The sequence below is a fragment of the Bubalus kerabau genome, chromosome 5 (genome assembly GCF_029407905.1).
Source record: "Bubalus kerabau isolate K-KA32 ecotype Philippines breed swamp buffalo chromosome 5, PCC_UOA_SB_1v2, whole genome shotgun sequence".
Taxonomy (NCBI): domain Eukaryota; kingdom Metazoa; phylum Chordata; class Mammalia; order Artiodactyla; family Bovidae; genus Bubalus; species Bubalus kerabau.
In genome coordinates this window covers 57460866-57485962 of record NC_073628.1, presented here as the reverse complement: position 1 = coordinate 57485962, position 25097 = coordinate 57460866, and the positions used below count along the sequence as shown (strand labels likewise).

The 25097-nt window shown below is 54.0% G+C and overlaps 1 protein-coding gene across 1 annotated transcript; it reads left to right on the top strand.

The window, feature by feature from the left end:
* Positions 1–2169: 2169 nt before the first annotated feature.
* On the top strand, positions 2170–22485 carry SLC41A1 (solute carrier family 41 member 1). Its single transcript, XM_055581755.1, has 11 exons — positions 2170–2545; positions 4212–5223; positions 13530–13637; positions 14742–14813; positions 15460–15604; positions 15748–15894; positions 16483–16630; positions 17399–17478; positions 17965–18099; positions 18404–18552; positions 21715–22485. Exons 2-11 carry the CDS (start codon positions 4849–4851, stop codon positions 21898–21900), a joined length of 1545 nt encoding a protein of 514 aa, XP_055437730.1. The 5' UTR covers positions 2170–2545; positions 4212–4848; the 3' UTR covers positions 21901–22485.
* Positions 22486–25097: the final 2612 nt, after the last annotated feature.

Sequence of the window (25097 nt, the reverse complement as noted above, 5' to 3'; positions counted from 1 at the left end):
TAACTATGTTTTGCCCTCCAGCAGGCAGAACAGTCCTCAGAGCTTTCTGAAAAACTGTCTCTCAAGTTATAATCCTCAGGCTGGCTTGAATAAAATTTTTCATTTCTTTCTCAGATCTATTGATTTTTATTTTTTCATCAACAGCTGCAATGGCGTACCATACAGCCATGAAAATGAATGAGCTACGTAGCTACCTTGGGCTTAAATTTCACAAATATAACACTGAGTGAGAAAAGCTAGACACAAAATAGTACCAACTGAATGGTTTCATTTATATAAAGTTCAAAAGCAGGTAAAACTAACCTATGGGATTAGACAGAGGTTAATTTAGGAAGGAGGGTGGGGTAGTGACTGGGGGGGAGACATGAAGAGGGCTTTTGGGGTGCTGGTTATGGTCGAATTCTTGATCTGGGAGGCTGTCATACAGGTATGTTCACTGTGTCGTAATTTGTTGACCTGCATATTTAGAATTTGTGCACCTTCCCACAGATCTGGTGGGAAATTCTATTTTAAAAAATTTACAGGGGAAGGGAACTGCTTCAGGAGAATTTTTTTAAAGGAAGGTAGAAAGGGAATAGGAGGTGGATCAAGATCTTACATTCAGGTGGCTCAGCTGTGGCAAGATGAAAAGGGGACAGAGAGGACTGTTGAATGGAGCAGGGGCAGGAATTATTTCCAGCCCTCAACTGAAAAGTCTCCAGACACCTCCGCCTTAATTCCCTCCCCACCCCTACACCACCTATTCAAAATCGGGTCATTTTGGGTGCAGCCCAATGTTTCCTAGTCTAGCAGTTACTTTTGTATCCATGCAGAAAGATGTAGTGTTCCTGGCCAAATTAGAACCCCAATTTTGACACAGCCATTTCCTCTACTAGGTGCTATGAGAAACTGCAGGCCCTGATGCCAAATGTCCCAGCAGCTAAACTGGAATAATCCTGAGGACTAGAGTGGGAAATAGGGACTAGACTGTGCGGGTTTGCGCAAAGGAATTAATTACCTGCTCCTGTTGCTGTGTGTGTGCTGGGGTGCGTGCGTGTTGGGGGGTGGGGGGGAGGTTGCGGTATCTCAGAAAGAGGAAGAGGCAGCCAGAAGCTCCTACCCAGCGCTGTGTTCTCTCCGCGGGCACATCTCGACTCCAAAACTCATCCGGGGGTCTGTAGTCACGCTCGAATGCACCCCTGAGCCACTTTCCGGGAGGAAAATGACAGGAAGGAACCACTGGTCACAGGTTCCACTGACAAGAGGGGAAAACCCAAGGGTGGCGGTTCCTTTACGGGGGAGATCACACCCCGTACACCAAAACATCCCCAAAAGAACTGGTTCTCCGTTTGCGTTGGAGAGGTGGAGATACCCCAGGGAGGAAGTGGCAAAAGGCGAAATGGGAACAGCCCTCTTTGATCCCAGAAGGTGCGTCAGGGAAAGTTGGATTTTGTTTAGCCCGGGATGGATACATCCTTCCGTGCTGCCACCAGAATCAGCGGGTCAGAGGAACCCAGGCTCCCCTCCGCCCCGCCTCGGGCGGTGAGTGTAGGACCACAGCGGAGGTTTTGACCTCTTTTTCCTCCCTCCCTCCCGCCCGCCCATTTCCAGCCCTTCCAAGGCTGGGACTTTATTAAGGCCGGTTCCTTCAGGCTGAGCCACGCGCTTGCAGGAACGCGGCATCTGGCGGAAAGAGCAGAGGTGACTTCTCCCCAGCAGGCAAGAGGCTGTGTACCCAAACAAGGTAGGGACGGTTCTCTCCGGGAACCGAGCCCGGGGCGCAGAGCAGCGGCAGGGTGGTTTGAGTCCCGGTGGTCAGAGCTGGCGGCTCCGCTGGGAGGTTTCCCGGTCTTGCCGAAGGCCGGAGGCACAAGGAAACAATTCCGTACGCAGGGGTAGACGCGCACCGGCGCACGCCTTTAAGGGGCGAGGGACGATCCCGGCGCGGCGTGGCGGCCCCGGGCGGCGGCACCACGCGGGGAGCGCAGGGACCCGCGAGCGGCCTCCAGCGCGCGTCACCCCGCGTACTGCGCCTCCCCGGCGCCCCGCCCCCGAGGCCGGGCCGCAGCCGAGCCCGCCCCCCTCGCCGCCTCTGATTGGGGGCTGCCGCTGTCCATCCGGAATCTATTTTTGATGGAATGGGGGTGCCACCCATTCTGCCCCAGATCACGTTTGCCGCTAGCAGCCAACCAGTCGGGCCCAAGTCTGCGGGCAAGAAGGGATTGGGGGCGAGCGAGCTCGGCCCCACGGCCCGCCGTCCGGACTGCCCCCCGCCCCGCCTGGGACGCGGAGATCTGTCCTGCCCGCCCGGGCCACCTACCCCTCGTGGAAGCAGAGCGGCGGCCTCGCTCGCCCAGCGCTGAGGCGAAATGTAGCAAGTCGGGTGCCGCGGCTGGACGCTCGCCTAGGCTGGGGTGTGTGTGTGTGTGGCGAGGGGCATCCGGGGGCCGAGGAGGACTGCAGAGGAGGAGGAGTGATGAGAAGAGGGGGACCCTTGCCTCCCCCGAGACCACGGGCCCCCGCCGCCAGTCGCCAGGCGCCCCCTTTCCTCCCGAGTGAGGGGCAGGTCAGTGCGGTTGGGTCTAGGGGGTGGGTGGCGAGGCCGAGGGACCTGGCACCCCGCGCGTTCGCTGAGTCTGTTTGGAGGAGAGGCCGGAGGGCCACCCAGATACTTCTCCCAATCCCTGGGTTCGGGGACACGAAAGCCATCTGCTTAGTCCCCTCCCCAGAGCATCCCGGGTCACTTTTGCCTCTTTCATCCCAGGGCCTAGGCCCGGTTGAAGTCTCTTTACTGGCAGCAGTGGATGAGGGGCTGGCTTCTCTCGCTACGAGCCCCGTTTCAGGTTAGGTAACTTGCCAGGAAGACGGGAGGAGGAGGGCCGGTCAGGTTTTAGCGGACTCAGAAACTTTTCTGGCACAGGAGCCGCGGGTTCTGTCCTGCTCAGAGGTTTCTTCCTGGATCTCTAGTGAGGGTTTTTGAAAGAACTAACAGGACAGTGTTTAAGGAGACTGGAAAAGGGAGTCCTGGTGACGTGAATGGCTAGAAAGAGAAAGCAATTCCTGTGGGCCGGTTACTGGAGTTTGATCCACCCTTCCCCAAACTGGAGTTGACTAATTGTGTGTGTTTGGAATACTTAAGGACCTATTCATCCTTCCTAGGGAAATTCTCTTTAAACGTATTTTTTACTCGTGAGAGCTCTTCTGGTGGGATGGAATCGGGTGGGAACAAGGCCTGGGGATTCCTGTAGGCAAGAAGAAGTGGGGCCATTACCCTAAAGAGACATGCATTTGGGAGCAAGTGCGTTTTGGCTTATGCTGCTTTTGTTTTTTATTTTGCTCTGTTTTATTTATTTTTTCCGATGGTGCTCTTTTGTTTTTGTTTTTAAGAATTCCATTATATCCAACTCTCAGTAACCCTGGGGAACAGGGCGAACCTAGAGAACTGAAATCTGTGCATAATAACCACAGTGTTACCGTCTTTCCCTTCAAAGTGAGATAATACTCGAGTCCTATCTGAAGAGCTCACAAGGCCGAGAGCAGGGGGGGAGAAGTAGCAGAGGCCGGGATCCAAGTCAGTGTCTGAGCTTTTTGTAACACTGTTGACTCTCAAGGGCAGGAGTGGGTAGGCCTCTGGCTCTTGGCCTTGGTCTGGCAGGCCTGCCCCATTGCCCGGGGAGTCCTACCAGTTTGTTGGTTTTTTTCCCTCAGGGACTAGGGTTTGTAGGGGTGTAGGGACCTTCATTCAGTAGTCAGATTCTCCCTGCTTATTTGCCTTGTGACTGTAAACTATTGCTTTCTACAGCCAAGTGGCTGTAGGAAGCTTGTGACTGAATTTGGAAGAGACCCCGCTGGGAGACCGCATTTTAGTAACCTTGGGTTCTTAATGGACATTCAAGAAGGGATCTTCCCCAGGACATCCCTTCCCATCCCCCATTGCTGAGAAGGCAATGCCAAGGTCTCCTGCACAGCATCTTCCCCGTCCCTGGCTGGCCCATCTCATGGCTGTTGACCATGGTGGTGGTCCCTGGTGGGCAGTGTGTTGCCTATTGGGAGGATGGCAGGACTAGTGCCTACTGGGCATCCAGATGTTGCAGGGCAGGAATGGAGGGTGTTAGTGGAAAAGGAAGGAAAATAGCAAATTCCTTATGCCTGCCGTGTGGGAATATTCTCAGAGTAGGAGCTGTCTTCTGCCATATCGTAACATTCCCTTGTCTTCCTTCTTCCCACATAAGGTGTTCCATCCAGATTCTTGTGACTGTGAGGACCAGGGATTGGGGAAGATACAGGGTCTTCCCAGAAAGGAAGAACGTCTCTGGAAAAAAGGAGAAAGAGGGCTGACGCTGCCCTGGGACCAGCAGAGCCAGAGGAGCTGTGGGCAGCTGACGGAGCCCAGCCAGAGGCCACCCCAGGCCAAGTCTGCCTTCAGAAGGATCTGAACTTGGGCTGCTTGTCATCAAAGCAGGGCCACCTCAGAGGCACCCCAGACTTGACCGGGCTCTTCTGCTCTGGATGCCCCCGACTCTGAGGAGTCTGAGCTGAGAACCAAAGAAGTTAGGAGGCCAGAGGAGCTCCCCCCAAGAAGCTTCTTGGCCTGCTGGATCGGGCACCTGCACCCCTTGCGCCGGCTGCAGCATCTGGTGTGGAGTTTCCTGCTCCCCTCCAGCTTGTGGCTTCAGTGCTTGATGGGGCTGCCTGTCGGTGGATCAGCTTCTGAAGCGCCCGATCAGAGCGGAGAGCCGCGGGAAGAGGTCCCGCGGCCACCACGCCTGCATTCACCCCAAGACTAAGTTCTTTCCCAAGTCAGAAAGGGAGAGAGAGCGGAAAAACAAAAAGAAGAGAGTTCCCCCCTTCTCCTCCTCCCTCCGCGACATGTCCTCCAAGCCAGAGCCCAAGGACGCCCACCAGCTGAACGGGACTGGTCCCACCGCCTCAGCCTGCTCTTCGGAGGGCCCGGGCCGAGAGCCCTTGGCTGGGACCTCGGAGTTCCTGGGGCCCGATGGGGCGGAGGTCGAGGTGGTGGTGCCTGAGTCTCGGGCCAACGCCAAGGGCCTCCGGGAGGAGGATGCCCTGCTGGAGAACGGCAGCCAGAGCAACGAGAGTGACGACGTCAGCTCGGACCACGGCCCCGCCGCCCCCTCCCCGCTCAAGGAGACCTCCTTCTCCATCGGGCTGCAGGTGCTGTTCCCCTTCCTCCTGGCCGGCTTCGGGACGGTGGCCGCCGGCATGGTGCTGGACATCGTGCAGGTAGGGGCTGGGAGGGCGGCCCTGGACATTGAGCCTAGAGCCGTCTTTTCCTCCTGGGAGACTGTCTCTTGGAGCTTTTCTTCCACCTCCCTGTCAGAAGCAGCTGCTGCTTCCTGGAACACTGTTTCCCTTTGGATCATGTCCTCGGTTTCTTCTTCCTTTAGTCCCTTTCTACAGAAGCCTTGAGGAAGCCGGGTAGCCCTGGGACAGGTGGTCAGGGCTGTATTGCTTAAACAGAAGTAGGGTTGATTCCCAAGCTCAGGCTTGCAAGAGGAGAGATGGAGCAGCTTGTTGCCTGCCATCCCTCCTGGTCGTTCCTGCTGAGCCCAGCTCACTAGGAGACATTTAGATCGTGGGCCTTCTCTTTAGGCTTTCTTTCCCCTTTATTTTGCGGGTTTCAAGGATACTCACAGTAGAAAGCTCAGTCTCAAGCCTTCTCTTCATCCCCCTGCTGGGCAGGAATTTGTCCAGCTGCCAAGAGGGTCTCAAATTAAGCGAGAAGGTTCTTAAAGGCATTTTGTGTTGCTTGTCTTCGTGTAACCTTGGCAGGCTCTCCTTAGAGAATGGGGGTGGGTACATGCTGAGACATGATTTGGGGGGTTGGCGTGATAAGACATAGAAGTGCTGATTATGTGACAAATATGGGGACAAAATATAACCAAACCTGGGCAGAACTGTCTCTTCTCCTTGCTCCTTACCTGTCTTTCATGAACCTGTGGTGGGCAAAGAGAGCTCTTTGTGAGGCTCCTAGGTAGAATTAAGGACAGGAATTGGCAGAACCAGGAAGCTAAGAGCCAGGAATATGCTATGTTAGAGTATTGTGGGTTAGGACTTACCCAGGACCTCCAGGTCCCCAAGATGATTTAAAGCTTTATTTCCAGCTAAAGTTTCTGAGGCTTAGTAAGACACATAAAGCTGTCTGAAAGTGCTGGGTTTATCTAAGTTAATCATTAACATGTATCAGATTCCTACTGAGTTCTGGGCTCTGTCCTAGGTACTCAGAGAAATAGGAAGGCTGGAGGTGATCTGGCTTTTGCCCTTTGGGCCTCCCACTGCCCGCTGCCCAAACCAGTGAGTCCTTGGCCATGGAATCTCTCAGGAGGATGTGGTTTTCAGCATCCCCTCCCCTTTGCCGAGCCAGCCCTACAAACGATGTATATGATAATACAGAGTCCTGCTGGCAAGTCTTACCAGGCCCCTGTCCCAGAAAGCAGGGTGGTTGGTTCTAGGAGGTTCTTTCAATGGTGTCTACCTGGACCACTTTGACTTGAGACCTTAGGGGGACCCTGCTCCTTTGATTGCTCCTGAGGATGGTGTTTATATCATGCCTTCTGTCTCCCTTAACCTGTCTCTTTGGGGATCATTCCTCATGGAGGTTGGGATGCCAGTCTGGAGCAGGGAGGGCAGGCTTTGGATTCCTCGCCCTGGTAGCTGCTCCCCCTCCTAGAGCAGTGAGTGGGGTAAAGAGAGGAGGAGAAATTAGACCAGGGTAGCAGTTTCTCCACCTCTTCCATCCCTTTCCTGTGGCCTGGGTTCTCATTCTCAGAGGTTTCCAGTTCTGGTTTGATGCCTCCAAAGGGGTGTAGAACCAGGGTCTGATGGTAACCTGGGAGGGATTATTGTATTTTCTAGAAAGTAAGAACGGTAGTGGGCAGCATCTGTTGGACTCTTCTGTGGACCTGTGAGGTTCAAACCATAACTGTCCCCATTGTGTAGCTAGGCAACCAATGGCTCAAAGGGATTAGTAACTTGTCCTTGGTCATCGGACTCTGAACCTATGTCCTTAAGCCTCTATAGCCTTTACCGTACCCATGGTTCCAAAGTTGGTTAAAGACTCTGGGAGGAGTCTGCTCTTTGTCTTTCCTTGAAAAACAGGGTAGACTGGAATCGGGAACAACTGGAGTTATATTCTAAATGAGCAAGAACAAAGATTCTTAGAGGGCCACTCCCTCCCCTTCTCTTACACACTCAAGGGAATTCTAGAGCTGGAAATGACTTCCGGCATCTTACCCCTTACCCTAAGACATTGAGAAACCCAGGTAGGTAATCTTTGGAGCCTGCCCAGGGTGCCAGGCCAGCATTTGCCCTTGGTGTGGCACCTTGGCTCACTGCAGAGCTAAGGGCCAGTTGGTATGGAGGACAGTGGCTGGTTTGTCTTTGTGCCCGCCCCCAGCCTTCTCCCGCAGCGTGTCTGGAGCAAGCCCTGCAGATGGCTGCAGTCAAGTCACGGCAGGGATGGCAGGAGCAGAGAAATCAGGGACCGCAGGGAGGTTTTTATTCCGTATCTAAGGGGGTGAAAGAGGTGACTGGCATCTTGGGGTCAGGAGGAGAGGGACAGTTTCTAATGATTCACACCTGCATTTCCCCCTCACAAGCTAAGCTGAACTGCAGTGGGATGGAGTCCTCTAAGCGGCCCTTGGGAGGAGCTGGCTGTAGGGTGTCCCCCGTGTCTCAGAGCAGCTCAGCAGAGGGCCATGCCGGTGCAGATGTCTCCTTGGTCCAAAGCCCTCATTTTCCCCACTGCTGCAGAAGCCCCAGTCTTTTCCCCAGGCCCGTTTCTGTCTCCTTTTATCTGCCCTCTCTCCAAAGGTATGTACAGCCACCTTTGCAGTGAGATAAGGGACTGACTACTGGCCAAAAGTAAGAAAAGGTTAAGTAGACTGCAGTCTGCTGCAACCGCCCCACCGCCGAGGCTGAAGTTCCCGAAGCATTTGGGAAGGAAACCAGGACTGGGCCCAGTGTAGGAAATGAAGGGGGTTGGGCTGGGGAGCCTCCATCCTGCAGAGGCCCTGCCCAGCCTCCTGGTTTAGTCCTGGGCTGCCCCAGGGCACCTCACTCCCCTCTTCTGTAAGCCCTTGGAGGGATGGGGGTGGCAGGAGGTGGTGTGCCAGCCTTCCCTGGAATTCTGCTGCTGCTGCTGCTAAGTTGCTTCAGTTGTGCCCGACTCTGTGCAACCCCATACACGGCAGACCACCAAGTTCCTCGGTCCCTGGGATTCTCCAGGCAAGAATACTGGAGTGGGTTGCCATTTCCTTCTCCATCACTGGCATTCTAAGCTGTGTTAAAACAGGTGAGTCTCCCAGCTCTTTATCCTCACTATTCTTGTGCTGAAGATCCTGAGGAAAGGAGACACCCTGTCCCGTAAACACTCCTCCTCTGGCTTTTCCGTGTGTACAGAGGAGTCTGCAAAGGTCAAAGTGAATGGCAAGGATGGCTTTGGGGAAGCAGGGTGGAGCAGAAACATTCCTCCCTGGCTGGCCTGCCCCAAGGCTGCCTGTATTCCTGAGCGGAGCACTCAGGTTTCAGGTATCCACCTCCCTTATCACACTTTGTCCAGCTTTCTATCCCCAGGTGCTGCCCTGAGGGCCTCCTCCTTGGACACCTAGAGGATGCCTGCAGGTGGCAGGGAGAGCCGTAGGTGCAGACTGGGTTTACACTCATCTGAGCTGACTCGGTCCTCACCCTGAGAGTCAGCTCCGGCCCAGCTTCCCATGTTCTCCTGCAGTTCTCAGAGCTGCTGGGGGTCTGAGTTAGCTTTGTGTCTTTGACTCCAGCCTTTCCAGCCTGTGACTTTCTTCCCTGCTGTTCTCCTCCTGGAGGGGAAGAAGGCTCAGGGCAGAACACTCCAGGCACACTTGGTTCTCTCTTTGAGGCCAGAGGAGGTGTCAGATGGAAGAGAGAAGAGGAACAGACCAGGGTGAGACAGCAGTAGGGTCCCTGAGGTGTGAAACCTTTGGTGATGAGTCAGGATTATTGTGGGGGGCGGCAGGCTCATCCCTCCTCCAGGCTATCAGGAACCAGTGAGCCGCATACTGCCCCCCACACACACCATCCGCAGACAGAGAAGGAAGGGAAGAGGAGCCGCATTTCTGAGAAGCAGTGAAATCTGCCCCTGTGTGCCATGCACATCTCCCGCCAAGGGGTTCCTGGAACGTGTCCTTTTCCATCCCCAGCAGAGCAGAAAGGCGTGGGTAAAGGCTTGGCTCGTGGGTCTGACTTCAGGGTCAGACACTTCCAGGCAGGGGGAACAGGACGGGCCTGAATTAGGCCAAAGCAGGAAGGAGACACACTGGGCCCCTTGCCGCTGTCTCTCTACCCACTGCTCATCTCAGGGCCAGCCTGCTTCCCGGGCCCTCCCAGAGCCATGCACACACACACACACACACACACACACACACGCATGTCAGAGGCTCCCCTGAGAGGCTTTTGTGGGTGAAGAAAGCATGTGTGTAGCCACCGGCTACTCTGACCAAGTGCCAGCTCAGGGTGTTGCTGGGTGGGGGGTCAGGTGGTGTGAGGGTCCAGACTGTCCCCTGGCAGGCCCGGAAGACAGGGGCTGTTAGCATGGGTGCCCATCCTACTTGCTTGTCTGTCCGAATCACTGCTAAAGCCCCATCCCTTCTAGGTCCTAGTGTAGCTGAAGGAGAAGGTATATGTGTGCTGAGGGGGTGCGAGGATTTGAGGATATTTAGAACCTCATATATATATTTATATGTATAAAGTATTAGTATATAATATAGTGGCAGCTAGAGGGGTTAGCTGAGCTTCATATGTATTTTTTTTCTTAATCATAAAGACAATATTCCTTACAAACAATCCAGAAAATATTTCTGGCATACACTTGGAGTATTTCTTTTCGGGCTTCTTCACCCTGCCAATACACACACATACTTTACATACGCCTACCTGCAGATCACAGCTTTTCACAGAACCGGAGGCTTGGAAGCTGTGAGAGGTGGGTGTTATGCAGTGAAGAGGGGATATGGGGCTGGGCTCTGAGAGAAGCTTCCAAAACCTCCAGTCAGCCACTTTTATTGGGAGAGGGGGGTGTCGCAGAAGGAATGCTTGCTCTCTGAGCTACGTGTCCAGTTGAGGTGAGGGAGAAGGGGGCAGAGCGGGGCACGGCCCTGCCTGCTGGGAGCTGGAGCTCCAGCGGTATGCACCAGCCTTGGCCAAGAGCAACAGTGCCTGAGCTCCTCCAGGGCCCATGGGGCTCGTGGGGCTGCCTCCCCTCTAGGGGCCCCAGGGCTAAGAAAGGATGCGCCTCCCTCCCGGCTCTTCCTGTTGGTGTCTGAAAGCTCAGCAACTGTGGCTGAGGGTCAGGGGGTTTCTTTCCCATCCTTAGTGTTCAAGAGAGCACCTTCCCTAAAAAGATTCCTATGCCTTCCACTGTGAGAGGCTAGGCCAGGAGCCCCGGAAGGGTGCACTCTAGCCCTAATGAGAGGAGCCCTCCTCTGGGGTCCTGGTAGGGACCCCCACTGTCAACACGCACACCCCCATACCCACAAAAAGAACTCTGACAAGAAAAGAGAGATCCTTGCCTTTATAGGACCCCACGCCCGCCTCCCCCAGCCTCAGCCCCCTCTGATTTCCATGCTCCTCTTTTTTGTTGTTGTTGTTAAATTGTGTTAAAAAAAAAAAAAAACACATAACATAAAATTTATCATCTTAACCATTCTTAAAGTGCAGTTCAGTGGTGTTAAGTATATTCACACTGTTGTAAAATAGGTCTCCAAAACGTTTTCATCTTACAGAGCTAAAACTCCACACTCTACGCCTAAACATCGACTTCCCTTCCCCGCTCCTCCCATTCCCAGGTAACCAGCAAGCTACTTCTCTTTCCAGGAAGTTGAATGCTTTAGATACCTCGTATGAATGGAATCATATAGTATTAGTCTTTTTACGACTGGCTTGTTTCACTCACTATAATGTCCTTAAGGTTCATCTGTGTTGTTGTTACATATAACAGGATTTCTTTCCATTTTAGGGCTGAATAACTTTCCCTTGTGTATGTAAGACTATGTTTTGTTTATTAATTTATCCATCAACGGACACTTGGGTTGCTTCTACCTCTTGGCTGTTAGGAATAATGTTGCTATGAACACGGATATGCAAATATCTCTTTGACACCCTGCTTTCAATTATTTTGAGTATATACCAGAAATGAGATTGCTGGATCGCATAGTAGTTCTCGTCTTAATTTGTTAAGTAACAGCCATACTGTTTCCCATAGTGTTTGAGCCATGTTTCATTCCCATCGACAGTACTCAAGGCTTATAATTTCCCCACATCCTCGTCAACACTTGTTATTTTCTGTTTTTTAATAGTTGCCATCGTAACGAGTATAAGGTGACATCTCATTGTGGATTTGATTTGCAGCCTTGCTTATCATTAACTGTAGAGTGTCAGTCCTGGAATAGCCATTGGGGACCATCTGATCTGGCCCCTAAAGTGTACGTTTTACAGTCAGGAGCTCAAGGCCTTGTAACTTGTCTAAGGAGCCCCTGCTGGCCTCTGTGGGACAATGTTGGGGACAGAGCACGTGGCCCACTCTTGTGGTCTCACGTGGGAGACCAAAGGCTGTCAGTCCAGTGCCCTTGCGTTTTGCTTCCTGACCTTGGTAGTCTGATCAGCCTGCGTATCTCCGTCTGGCTGCCTGACCCCTCCCCTCTCCAAACCTGAAAGCTTTCCATTCTTTTTTTATTATCATTTTTTAATTAAAGGATACTTGCTTTACAGAATTTTGTTGTTTTCTGCCAAACATCAACGTTTCCACTCTTAGAAAAGGAAGCACTGAAAGGAACTCACGTTGCCCTTGGGGCCAGGAAGGGTAACTCAATCCCAGCATTTCTTGCAAGCCTTCAGTTTCAGTTGCAATTAAAGTAGCTTTCAAATAGCCACTCCTGGCCCCTGCATTTCTCCTTCCCAGGACTGAATATAGTGATCTCTGAACCTCAGTAGTTCCCTCCTTTACAAAACAGGGATAAGAATACCTCCTACCTCACCAAGGTTTTTGATAGAGTAAAATGAAAACTGTACAGAGAGCCCTTAGCCTGGCACTTAGTGCAGACTTAAAAGACACTGGCTGGAAGACCGGGTCGGAGAGCAGAGCCTGATGGTCTCAGGGCTGGAATCCACGGCGCCTGTGCTCTTCCCGCACCAGGACCCCTCCGTTTCCTAACCAAGAGACTGGGGGAGCTTTCTGGGGTGACAGGGCCAAGGAGGAATGAAAAGCCTCTTGCAGACGAGCCTTCTGAGGTTTGGGGGCCACCGTCTTCATTCAGAGCCTCCTCTGAAGGAGACCAGCTGTGGCTGAGGCCCAGAGCCCTTGGAGATAGAAGCCAAACAAACTCTCTAATCTCCTTAGCCCCGTGGAGCCCAGCGCTCAACAGCTGAGACAACACCACCCGGGGCTGAGGCCACAAAGAAAACTAGACTGAAGGCGATTTGAAGGGTGATTGCGCTGGAGTTCTGGGGTGTAAGCCAGCTCCAGGGTGACTCAGCTGCATGGGTCCCCACCATCTTCTCTCCTGGCTCCACAAAGTAGCCAGAGGAAGCAGAGCCAGGCTGGGGTCTCCTGACTGGGGGAGACCCTCTGCACATCCCCGGTTCTGGGTGGCAGGAAGGGGGCTATGTTGTTTGGAGCATCGTGGACTTGGTTTGCTTCCAGGATTCCTGGAGGAAAGGCGTCTGACCAGCTCACTCCCTGCTGATTCCACTTCCTTCTCAACCCCCTGCTCCCAGACTATCCAACTGTAACCAAGCAAGGGCTCGTGTGCCCACAGCACAGAAAGCCAAACTCTGATTGCAGGTTTGCAGCAAAGTAAGGGCATAAGGCAATGGCACCCCACTCCAGTATTCTTGCCTGGAGAATCCCATGGATGGAGGAGCCTGGTAGGCCGCAGTCCATGGGGTCATGAAGAGTCGGACACGACTGAGCGACTTCACTTTCACTTTTCACTTTCATGCATTGGAGAAGGAGATGGCAACCCACTCCAGTGTTCTTGCCTGGAGAATCCCAGGGATGGGGGAGCCTGGTGGGCTGCCATCTATGGGGTCACACAGAGTCAGACACGACTGAAGCGACTTAGCAGCAGCAGTAACAAGAGCTTACTGCAGGACACCAGGCAAGCCGAGGGAGACAAGCCTCAGAGCCTCTCCCACTTGGTCTTTGAGTGAGGGGATTTAAAGAAGAACAAAAAAGCTCTGGTAACTCATCTTGCCCAGGAGAAACAACCTGAGCTTGTAACAATGTTATCACAGATCTCAGCAATTTTAGTCATCTGACTCTGGCTGATTGCTGTTTAGTTAGCAGAGGATTGAGGTCAGAAGGGGCAAGAAAGGGATTGAATTCAGACGGGGACAAGAAAGGGAATAAAGTTGTGGATAGAAACATTAATCGTAAACTCGGAGCAGAGTTTATTAATTAATCATAAACTCACTTTCAGGGGACTCAGTTTCACTTTCAACTTTGATGCCAGCCCTGTGGGGCCCTGAGATTCCTGGGTTCTGTTTCCCCCTTGTAGCACTGGGAAGTATTCCAGAAGGTGACAGAGGTCTTCATCCTGGTGCCTGCACTGCTGGGCCTTAAGGGAAACCTGGAAATGACGCTGGCATCAAGGCTTTCCACCGCAGTGAGTGTCCTGGCTGGAGGGAGTGGGGCACACAGAGACTCAGGCACCACAGAGCCTGGCCAAGAGGTCACTGCAGGCCTTTCTCAGCTGCTCAGGTCCGCAAGGTGGGTCCGGGCTGGAAAGGCTCAGGGAGATCCCAGGCTGGTTGTCCTGCCCCTGGTCAGGGGCTCCCTGCTCAGAGTGGTTCCCAGGCTTGGTTTCTGGAGGTCCCAGCCATCCCTGGACTCTTGCCCCACTCCCTGCTTCGCAACCCGCCTCGTGACTGTTTGTGCAGCTTTGCCAGGGGAGCATCACGCTGGTCCCTTCACCTGCACAGCCGGGGGCCTTCTCTGATCTCCAGCCCCACTCTGCAGCTGGGCCGGAGCAGAGCCAGGCCTTTCCAGTCCCCTCCCACCCCGCTCCCTCTCCCCCACGGCAGCTTGCTCTTCTGTAAGGGAATGGAGGAAGAGGGGCTGCTCGTCACTCCCACCTCCCACAACCTTAGATCAGCCATTGATGTTCGGAGACTAAACCAGATTCAGGGCCACAGGGCAGGAGGTAGGAAGTGGTAAAACACAGGAGGCCAGGAGAGCCAGGTGGCAGGGATGTCCCCGCATGGCCATGAGCCCAGAGAAGGGAGCAGAGAGAAGTGGCAGCCTGCCTAGCCCTCCCCATCTTGCCCTCCTGGCCTGCTCCCAGCCACCTCAGTCCTTCCCAAACACTCTCATGGCCTCTGTCCTGCACCAGCAGCTGACCTGTTCCCCTTGGATGGCCAGCTGGCTTCAGAGCCAGGGACTGATCGGGTCCTTCTCACCCGTATGGGGATGAGCTGCCCCATATGAGCAGGGCAGAGCCCAGAATTGGCCTCTGTCCTGAGAGGAGGGGAGAAGAGGGCGCTGCTTTACGAGCTCCCTGGCCACCCCCCAGCCAGAGGCAGGAGCTCAAGGCGGTCTTGCGCCTTCCCTCTCATCCAGCCCCTCCACTCTGCTTCACCTTCCTGCGGTCACACCCTGGTCCAGGGTCTCGGGGCACGTGCACCGTCTGCTGATCCAGGCATGATCCTAGTGAACAGCACTGCAGGCTTTCCCAGCCTGCCGCTCCAGACCCTGGTCCTCCCTTTCCCAGGCCAACATCGGGCACATGGACACACCCAAGGAGCTCTGGCGGATGATCACTGGGAACATGGCCCTCATTCAGGTAAGAGAGCAGGGACCAGGCCGGTGGGGCTCAGCCTCCTTCCTCCCTGGGCAGGAACGTGACAGGCCTGTCAGCACCCACTGGCCCCCGAGTGAGGCTCCAAGGTCCTGCTGAGCTGCCTTCTCCCAAAGGAACTCTAGGAGTTTTTCCCGATTTCGCAGGAAAATGGCCAAGATCAGGGGGATTCCCGGGATCTTCAGTGTCAGTTCTCTGCTTGCAGTGATGCAGGAGGCTTGTGTCCCCCCGCCGGGCCACATCAGGAGGAGACTTGGAGTGCTGAAGGCCCTTGACCACTTTTGTCCCATGTCCCCATGAGGCTGCACAGTTTCTGGACCAGGAGTTCTTCCCCTTGAGTCCCAGGCCTGTGTCTGGATGAAGTCTCGGGCTCTGTGGACCCTCCCCCGGGCCCCAGAGGAGCACTCCTTCAGCCAGTAACATGTCCTGGGCTCCTGCAGGGCGCACTACCCCGTACTGGTGTCTGGTGTGAAACTAAATAAATAAAGACATCATTCCCGCCTGGGAGGACTGGACAGGCCAGCTCTGCCTGCCTCCTGGAGCTGCTGGGGGCGGGAGGAGGTCTGGTTGAGTGCTCTGTGACCTCAGCTGAGAAGCGCTCTGCTCCCTGAGTCACGGCTCCCCTCCCCAGGTGCAGGCCACGGTTGTGGGCTTCCTGGCGTCCATCGCCGCCGTGGTCTTCGGCTGGATCCCTGACGGCCACTTCAGCATCCCGCACGCCTTCCTGCTCTGTGCCAGCAGCGTAGCCACGGCCTCCATTGCCTCCCTGGTCCTGGGTAAGGAGGGCGAGGGAGGGACAGAGGGGGAGGCAGGGCGGTCCCAGAGGTGTCTGAAACCAGGCCCCTCCGGTCTCCCTCTCCGTTGCTGGATGCCCCGTCATCTCATCTTCCCCTGCCTGGCCCCTCTCCTTCCTCCCCAGGCATGATCATGATTGGAGTCATCATTGGCTCTCGCAAGATTGGCATCAACCCAGACAATGTGGCCACGCCCATTGCTGCCAGCCTGGGTGACCTCATCACCTTGGCACTGCTCTCGGGCATCAGCTGGGGACTCTACCTGGAGCAGGGTGAGGCTGAGGTCACTGAGGATGCCACCAGGGTGGATTCCTGAGTGGGACTGGGAGATGTGGTAGGGCTTTCGCACATGTGTAAGGATTTCTCCTCTGTTCCTAACCATTTGGTTGGAACACAGTTTGTAATAATTCCCTGCCTCACAGAGATGAGGCTGAGTTCTTATCTCAGATTCATGCAGGCAGTGGGAGCAGGGGTGAAAGTATCTTAGAAGTATACTTGGTCCTATGGAGGGGGAAGGGGAAAGGGCAAAGGAAAGGAACTAAGGCTGGAATCTGCTTGTACAATGAAAGAGAAGAGATGGGGATTTTTCCAGGGATCAAAGCAAGAAACTTAGGATCTGGTCTCTGCCCCTAATAAGTTCAGTGTCTGAAGAGGGTTCACCTTGGTTTCCTCATTTACAGAATGGAAAGGGCTGGCCCCTGTGTACCTCCCGGGTTAACAGCGAGCATCAAATGAGTGGATACATTTGCTGGCATTTAGCGTGATGTTACCGTTGGTCTGTTGGGATTTTGCAGGCTGAGCTGAGGGGAGGCTGGGAGCAGGGAGCCCGCGCTCACCTGCGTCTCCTCTCCACCTCTCAGGAATCTGGCAGTACATCTACCCACTGGTGTGCGCCTTCTTCGTGGCCCTGCTCCCCGTCTGGGTGATGCTGGCCCGACGGAGCCCGGCTACAAGGGAGGTGCTGTACTCGGGCTGGGAGCCCGTCATCATCGCCATGGCCATCAGCAGGTAGGCTCAAGCCCCTACCCGCCGCCCTCCAGCCCTGGAAGGAGGAAGTGCGGCCCGGACCCTAGAAATGCCTTCAATAGTGGCTCAGTCACACGTGCTTCTATTGGAAGTGACGGAGCCGTGTGACGGGGTTTCATTAGAAACCACATCGGCTTAGGGAGCTGACTACACACAGCTGGGCTCAGGAACATAGATGATCGGGCCCCAGCATTCTCCGTCTCTCGGCTCTGCTTTTCTCTGTGCTGGTCTGCAGCTTCAGGTTTGCTTCCATAAACAGGCGGAGAGAGATTGTTTCTCTAAAGTCTTCTGCAAAGTCCCATTATAGAATTTCACTGACTGTCCCTGAACCAGTCACTGTGGCCTCAGAGATGTGCAGCTCTGACTGCATGGGCCTGGGGCCACGCCCTCATTGGAGCAGGGTCACGCAGACCACAGTGGCCAAGTCTGGGAGAGCTAGTTCCCCAAGGAAAAATCCAGCCTTCTTACCAGAGGGGAAATAAACACCGAGCAGGCAGGGCAGCTGGCAGCTCCTCACACCGACTTGGAAGGTGGTTGAAGAAGGTGGCTGCCTGACCCAGCAGCACCAGCTTGCCCGGGGTGCTGTGCTAGGGTGAATGTCAGGAGCATCAACTGGTTCTGGCAAGGGGAGGCGAGGACTGGAGGACAAGGGACTCCTGGGAGCCGCCTCACTGCCCACGTCCAGACGGACCTGCGGCCACACCCCAGGGACCAGAGCAGAAGCCTTCAGTGGTCTTTGTGTCTGTGCAGTGTGGGAGGCCTCATCTTGGACAAGACGGTTTCAGACCCCAACTTTGCAGGGATGGCTGTCTTCACACCTGTGATTAACGGTGAGGTCTCAGCATCAGCTGCCAGGGGGGGAAAGGAGAGGGCTGGATCAGAGGGTCTGGGGGCTTTGTATCAGTCAGGGTTCTATCAGGCAAGAGAGTCCAGCTCAGAGAGTTCAAGACTTGGATTGGTTCCTGGAACCGGCGCTTGAGCATGGGGTGCTGGGTCCGCCTAGCTTCGGAGAGGGACTGATCACGGCAGGGCTTGTCCCCTGAGCTATGCTTGTGACCGCAGGTGCACACGCTGTCTGGGTAGAGAAGTCAGGCTCCCTGCGTCTACGCATCTGTCCCTGCCCATGCTCTCTGCCTGCCGGGGCTATAGGGGACTGCTGTGTCTCCGTAACTGGGAGGATGGGAGGAGCCTTGAAGACACCCCGGAAAGGAGTCTCCCTGCTCAGTGTCTCCATCTTCTCCTAGGGACTGGTGGATGGGTCACGCCCTCCCCGCTTCCCAAGCCCACCGCGGCTTAGGATTCACGTGTCTCCACAGGTGTTGGGGGCAATCTGGTGGCCGTGCAGGCCAGCCGCATCTCCACCTTCCTCCACATGAATGGGACGCCAGGGGAGAACTCGGAGCAAGCCCCCCGCCGATGCCCCAGCCCCTGTACCACCTTCTTCAGCCCTGGTAATGCCAGAGTTCCCGCCTCCTCTCCTGGGTTCACATCATCACTTAAGAAATAGCTGGAGCCCGGTTATGCGGGATCTCCTCATCTGTTGGGCTGTGTGCACCAGCTGTCCTAGAAGGGGAGCCCAGGCAGGAAGGCTGGCCTTTCCTGGGGCACCCTGGGGGCTGGGTGCCGTGGGACAGATGCAGACTCAGTCCGCCGTCTGCTGCCCTGGAGTGCAGCACGGCGCCTCCTGGCTGTGAAACGCCTCCTGGCGCCAGATCGCCCCCTTCTCGCCTCACGCCCCCTCTCCGCTGGTCCTAGATGTGAATTCTCGCTCGGCCCGCGTGCTCTTCCTCCTCGTGGTCCCTGGACACCTGGTGTTCCTCTATACCATCAGCTGTATGCAGGGTGGGCATACCACCCTCACCCTCATCTTCATCATCTTCTACATGACAGCTGCTCTGCTCCAGGTGCGGACAGGCAGGGGCGTGGGGGGGCCAGGGCTGCCCCCAGGGGTGGGAGGGGAGGGCCAGGGCCGCCCTCAGGGGTGGGAGGGGAGGGCCAGGGCCGCCCTCAGGGGTGGGAGGGGAGGGCCAGGGACCGTGTGGCCAGTGAACGCTGGACGGGGGCTCAGGAGAGCAGACCGCAGTTCCAGCCCAGTCCGTAAGAGGCTGTGTGGCTTTGGTGAGTTGTTTTACTTCTCTGAGCCTCAGTGGTACATTTGCAAATCGAGGGGAGTGAAGCAGAGGTGCTGAATTTCAGGCAGGTGCCACCCCCACTGGCCTGGCCATGGAGCTCCTTGTGACTTTGCTCACATGCTGGGCTTCCTTGGGAGATTTCACTTGAGTAGAGGATTTCACAGCTTGAGAATGTGTCAAAACCACTGTGCTAGGCAATCTCTAGGATCCCATCCAGCCTTCCTACTCTGTAATACTAGGATGTTTTCTCCCTTGCTGTTTACTACATTTTTTCAACTTTTTATTTTGAAATCATTATGTATTCATAAGAATTTGACCCTCAAAAAATGTGCTGAGAGAGCCCCTGTACCCATCACCCAGCTCCCCACAGCTGGAACATCTTGCATGATTATAGCACACCACCAAACCCAGGAAGTCCGTGTTGGTATAATGCACAGAGCCGCTCGGATTGCACCGGTTTTCCGTGCGATCTCGTGCGTGTGCAGGTCTATCAGTCCTACGCTCATGAACCACCACCGAAGTCAAGACACAGAACAGCTCCGTCACCGCAAGGCTCTCGTGCAAGCCCTTTATAGCCAATCTAATCCTTACTATTACATTTTCAATCTCTATAGATTTGTTTTTTGAATAGGTTAGTTCAAAAACTTTGAAAGGGTCAATAGAGAAACCTCACTGAAACATCTTTCCTCCCCTCTTGGCATGCACCCAGTTCTCTTCCTCATGGGTGTCCTCTGTTCCTCTCTTTCTTTTTTTTAATAGAGTTGACTAACACTGTTGTGTTAGTTTCTGGTGTACAACAAAGTGATTCATACATAGAGATATAGGTTAAGCTTAAGTCACTTCAGTCGTGTTCGACTCTGTGCGACCCCATAGACGGCAGCCCATCAGGTTCCCCCGTCCCTGGGGTTCTCCAGGCAAAAACACTGGAGTGGGTTGCCATTTCCTTCTCCATAGAGATATAAAGGATACATATATACATCCTTTTTCATATTCTTTTCCATTATAGTTTGTTATAAGATATTGAGTATAGCTCCCTGTGCTATGTAGTAGGATCTGCTATATATAGATCTGTTGATCTATATCTCTTATATATTCTTCAAGCTTATTCCACATTTAGGCAAGCAAACATACATATTTTTCTCATTTTACTCTTTTTTTTAACACACATATTATTGGGTGTCAGGACATCTTGGCTAGGTCTGGGCCAACCACGTGCAGTTCCCCACAGCCGTTACCCCAGTTGCCACGTTCTGTTGCGAGTTGGGGTGAAGCGCATGTTGCAGAGCAGGGGTGGGTGTGGGCGCCCAGGGTCTGTGGCTGGAGGGCGGCCCTCGGCCATGTTGGGAAGGGCGAGCCTGCCTCCATTCCCCGCTGTGAACACGCCGGGGGCCACGCTCACCTCCTCTCTTCTCCAGCTGGTGCAGGGCTAGGGTGGGACACCTGATCCCCTCTAAAGGTTCCTCCTGATCCCCTCGCTGCCTTCTCCCGGCATGTTCCCAGGGCCTGCTCAGGAGGCTGGAATGTGGAGACAGCTGCTGCCTGTCCCTTCCTGGGGCACGTCCCAAAGTCCTCTGGCCATGTTCTTTATTTGGGACCCTTCTGCAGCTGCTGGCAAGGGTGTGAAGTTATGGGGGTGGGGCAGGGTTCAAGGGGGCTGTCCCTCACTCAGGGTCAGGGCCACAAAAGTTCAAGGCCGCTATGTGCAGGGCAAGGCAGAAGGTGAAGGATGCTGAAACTGTTAACCTCTGCCTTCCTTGGAGAGAAGACTGGAGAGCAACCAGTTTGCCTAAATTTAGATATCACATCTGGCTTCCGGATCCCCCAGTGGGCTCTGGTTCCAGGAACTAAGCCCCTTTGGGCAGAATTTGCATACCACAGTATTTACAAAGTACACTCAGGAGTAAAACCTCCCAAATGACTGTTTCAGAGCTTTACCGTTAGAAACCATTTCATTCTTGCTCAGATGCAGTCATCTGGGGAGCCCAACTGCCAGGAATTGTGCAGAGTATAGAGAAGATGCAGGCCTGTGGACATCCCATAGTATTCTAGGTCAAGTGCATCGCCAACTTAAAAGTGCTTGTAAATCTTGTTCAAAGGCAGATTCTGATTTAGCAGATCCAGCATTAGGCCTAAGATTCTGCATTTTTCACAAGCTTCCAGCTGTTGATGTCCCTGGTCCTGGGCCCACTAGCAAGGTTCTAATCTAGATCATCATTAATTATCTGTAGTAATGGAAGAAAAGCAAGGGACAGATACATCACAGTAGCAGATCATCCAAAGTGTCTTTTGAATTGATACGCACTGTGTGCTTGGTATTCAGCTGACTTATTCCTAACTCTATTTTGCTAGGACTAATGTTAAAATAAACTTGCATTCTTTGAGCAGAATGGGAAGGGTCAGGAGGAAGGCAGCTTGGGATAATCAACTGTTACTCGGACAACTGTGCCGGCAGCAGCCTCTCACACTGTCCTTATTCCACTCTGCTCTGAGGACAAATCCCTCTCTGAAAAGCAAACTCCAACCCCCCAGCCGCCTGCTGGGCTCCCGCAGAGGCCAACATGGCAGGAATTGGAGTGACCCGAGAATAGGATGACCCAGAATTAGAGGCAAGAGGACTGAATTCCTGCAACAAGTAGGATGTTGATTAGCAAGCCTCTTGTCGGGTAAATTTGGGAGCAGAATGTAATGTAGGCGGCTCCGGAGAACAGAGGCACCTTCCTTCCCGATGAACTCAAATTCCTTCTGTCATCTGTTCGAGGTGGTCACTGTGGGCTGGAGGAGCAGAGAGGGGTTGCAGGGGCAAAGAGATGAGCTGACTTGCTTAAGGACTGGCTGCAGCTAGCCGAGCCTTGCGGTGCAGTGAATGGGACGATCGCGTGGCCTCTGGCTCCCCCTGGAGAGGGGTAGCTGTAGGCTGGCCCTTCTGTCCTCCAGGTGCTGATCCTGCTCTACATCGCAGACTGGATGGTGCACTGGATGTGGGGCCGCGGCCTGGACCCAGACAACTTCTCCATCCCGTACTTGACAGCCCTGGGGGACCTTCTCGGCACCGGGCTCCTGGCACTCAGCTTCCACGTCCTCTGGCTCATTGGGGACCGAGACACAGATGTCGGGGACTAGCCCGGTCACTCAACCTTCTCTCCACCTTTCTGCACTTTCTGTTTGAAATTTTTTGGGGAGGGGGGGGCGGTCTTCTTCCCCCGCCCCCACCCCACTCGACACTCCCATCTCTTTCTAGGACTTCATGTGGATACCGAATTCTCATTATTTTCAATGGGAATTTTTATACATTGAGCCAAGTTTGTAGAGTAAGAATTCAGACAGGACAGATGGACTGAGATGAACAGTACAAGTAGGTGTTTGGGCCAGTCACCAAGTGCAGCTGCACGGTGGGTGCCTCCAGGGGAGATGCCTGGGCCAGGGGTCTCCATCCAGGATGTGGGGACACTTGGTTTAGCTTTAGCAAACTCCGGTTCTGGTTTGGGGGGTTTGTCTTTGTTTTCTCTTTTTCTTTTTGGTTGAACAGAGGGATAAATGTCGCTCTCCCCTCCCCCCACACATACGTTTTCTAGAAGTGGACCAACTTCAAAGCCCTAAGCAAGAGACAGCTGCTCCTAGCCCCAAGTAATCCTAGCCCTGTTCTCTGCCCTGCTCTCCAAAAGGATGAGGTGAACTCCTTAAATTATATACCTGCTCCTCACCCAACTGCCTGATAAATACCACCAGCCCCTCCCTCTGATCTTTTTTCCAACTGACTGCCTCATCCAAGAAGAAATGAGCCATGACCTGGTCTCCCTGTTGGCCCATGTCCACCCATAAGTTTGCCAAAATCAACATCCTCCCTGGACCCAGAGACCTGATTCTTCATCTCTGTTCACCTTTATCTCTAATGATTTCTAAGCATGACCTTCCCCAGAGCTTGCCGCGTTGGCTTCCGAGATTAGGGACGGAGAATGGGTTTGTGGAGAAGCGCTGGGCGGTTGATGGGTGTTTCCCTGCTGCTGTTTCTCCCGATTATGATTTCTGCCATAATCACATGGCCCCTGAGAATCTCTTGCTTCCTGAAATCACTCATTCTTTCATGCCGTGGAAGTCAGTTTTCCTCTCTCTCAGCTTCTGCCCACATCCATCTTGTATTCATTCACTCATTTAGCAAATACGCAGCTTCCCCAAGAGGCGCGATTCTGCAGGCACAGTCTGACATTCACTGAGCGCTGTTTATTGAGCGCCTACTACACGTCAGGTCCTGTGCTGGATACTGACTGGCCAGAGGAAACACAGTCCCGCCCTCGCCTCGTTCCCCGGGTGCAAAGGCTGTGTGCCCTTTTCAGTCTAGCAGAGAAAGCGTCCTCACTGTACTCCCCTCTTTGTCCAAGCAGGGTCTGCCTCTCGACGCCGCTCCTGGCTCCCACCTGCATGCGTCACTGGCCACAACTCAGGCCCCATGGCTCAGCCACTACTGATTTCCCTAAACTACCCCGTCTCACCCTCGCTTCCTTCCATCTCCTCACCAGTCACCTGAAAGAGGGTTCAGATCTAGAAGGCCAGACATCCACCCACTGCTTCCAGTTTACCCAGCGCAGGAGTGGGAGAGCACTGGGGCCTCTGCATCCTCCCAGCACGTTACTGTGAACAGGTCAGAATTCTGCTGCCCACACTCACGTGTGGACAGACCTGGGCATTCAGATGCAGGTTTCTTCCAGCCTCTCTGTCCATAGCCTGCCCTTCAGCTCTCCCCCTCTTGTCAGCTAAAGGGCCCGTCTCCAGAGGAAGGCCAGGCAGTGACCCCGCTCTTACCACCACCCTGCCTCACCCCAAGGAACTTGCCCTACACCTCTAGAGACTCTTTCTCTCTCTGCATTTCCACCCAGGCCACCCGCCAGAGCCTAGACCCTTAGACCTGGAATCGTAGAGGTTACCCAGCTGGGGCTTCCCCCAGCAGAGTTCACTGACACCAGCCCAGCCTCGTTCCTGCTCTTCTCGGGCCTTCTCCTATCTTGTCCATCTCCAGACACGTTTGCACAGACTCTTGTACAGGCATCAGAACCAACTCCTCCGCCTCCAAGGCTGTGCCCCTGTGGTCTGCAGTCACCCCCGCCCCAGGCACTCAGCCCTTTCTTCTCTCTGGAGTTCACCCAGGCTGCCCTGGAGGAGTCCGGTGTGCCCTCCTTTGCCAGAGAAGCGGGAAGGTAGGCGTGCCCCAAGCCCTGAGGATGAGCAGAGGGAGGTCTGCAGGGCGAGAGGGAAAGAAAATTAACTTCATGACTTTCATGGACGATCCATTTCTTTTCCCCCGATTGCACAAACCACATGGACTTCTGGCCTGGCTGTGGGGAGCAACATTGGTTTACTCTTATATCCTTAAAAAGTTACAGAACTGTGTCCTAAGAGAATTATTTATAGTGACTATAACTGAATTGACAAATGTCAACATAACTGATAAATTATATTTGGTAAAATAAAGAGGACGTTTATTTAGGTGGTTGGTGGCTCCTGTGTGTCTCATCCAAAAGCAGCTTTCCCTGCTGCCTTGGGCCTGCTCTGTGGCCCCACCCCTCTTGCATAGAAGTGGAAAGAGGCCAGAGAGTGACAAGAAACGAAATAGCTCTTAAATACAGAGATGTGTGATAGGAAACAGTCATTTCTTGAGAAGCAGCCAGTGCTGCTCTGGGGCATCCTCCCTGCTCTCCACACAGTGATTCGGCCTTGGGTGGGGTGTTGGCAAAGGGCGCACATGGGTGTTAAGAGTCCTTCCTGCAGAGGTTTATCCCCTGCTTGGGCCACACTGACAATAGCTGTATTTGTTGAGTACTCGCACTTGGCTTCACCATGCTCAGCACTGTAAGGGCTTAGAAATGAATAGTTGACTGCAAAGGGTTTAGAATCTGGCCTGGATCCAGATCTTCTAATTGTATTTGTGTGACACTGGACAAGCTGTTTACCCTCTCTGAGCTTCAGTTTCCTCATCTGTACAGATACCTAGGGTTGTTAGGAGACTCCAATAAGACAGTTCACAGAAAGCAATAAACACCACCTGGCACACACCAAACCCCAACGTAGTAGTCATTTTTAAAGTGAAAGGGAAGTGGGCCAATCTCTAGACAATGTCAATACACTGACCATAGGGGTGAATCAGGAGTGACTGGGGAGCAGGCAGGTGGAAAGAACACCTAACCAAGTCTTGAGGTCAGGGAAGTCTTAGAGGAAGCCAGGAAGAATAGGAGAGCAGCATGAGAGGAGAGACGCGACATGGAGGAGAAATGGTGAGCTGAACAGGGCAGTGAGCCTGGCGCCTTTGGGAACTACAAAGTTCATAC

Excerpts from the sequence above, each read along its gene's own strand:
- SLC41A1 (XM_055581755.1), top strand. The coding sequence starts at position 4,849 with ATGTCCTCCAAGCCAGAGCCCAAGGACGCCCACCAGCTGAACGGGACT. Across the intron at positions 5,224-13,529 it reads TGGTGCTGGACATCGTGCAG|CACTGGGAAGTATTCCAGAA; the intron begins GTAGGGGCTGGG and ends TCCCCCTTGTAG. Across the intron at positions 17,479-17,964 it reads CTTCACACCTGTGATTAACG|GTGTTGGGGGCAATCTGGTG; the intron begins GTGAGGTCTCAG and ends GTGTCTCCACAG.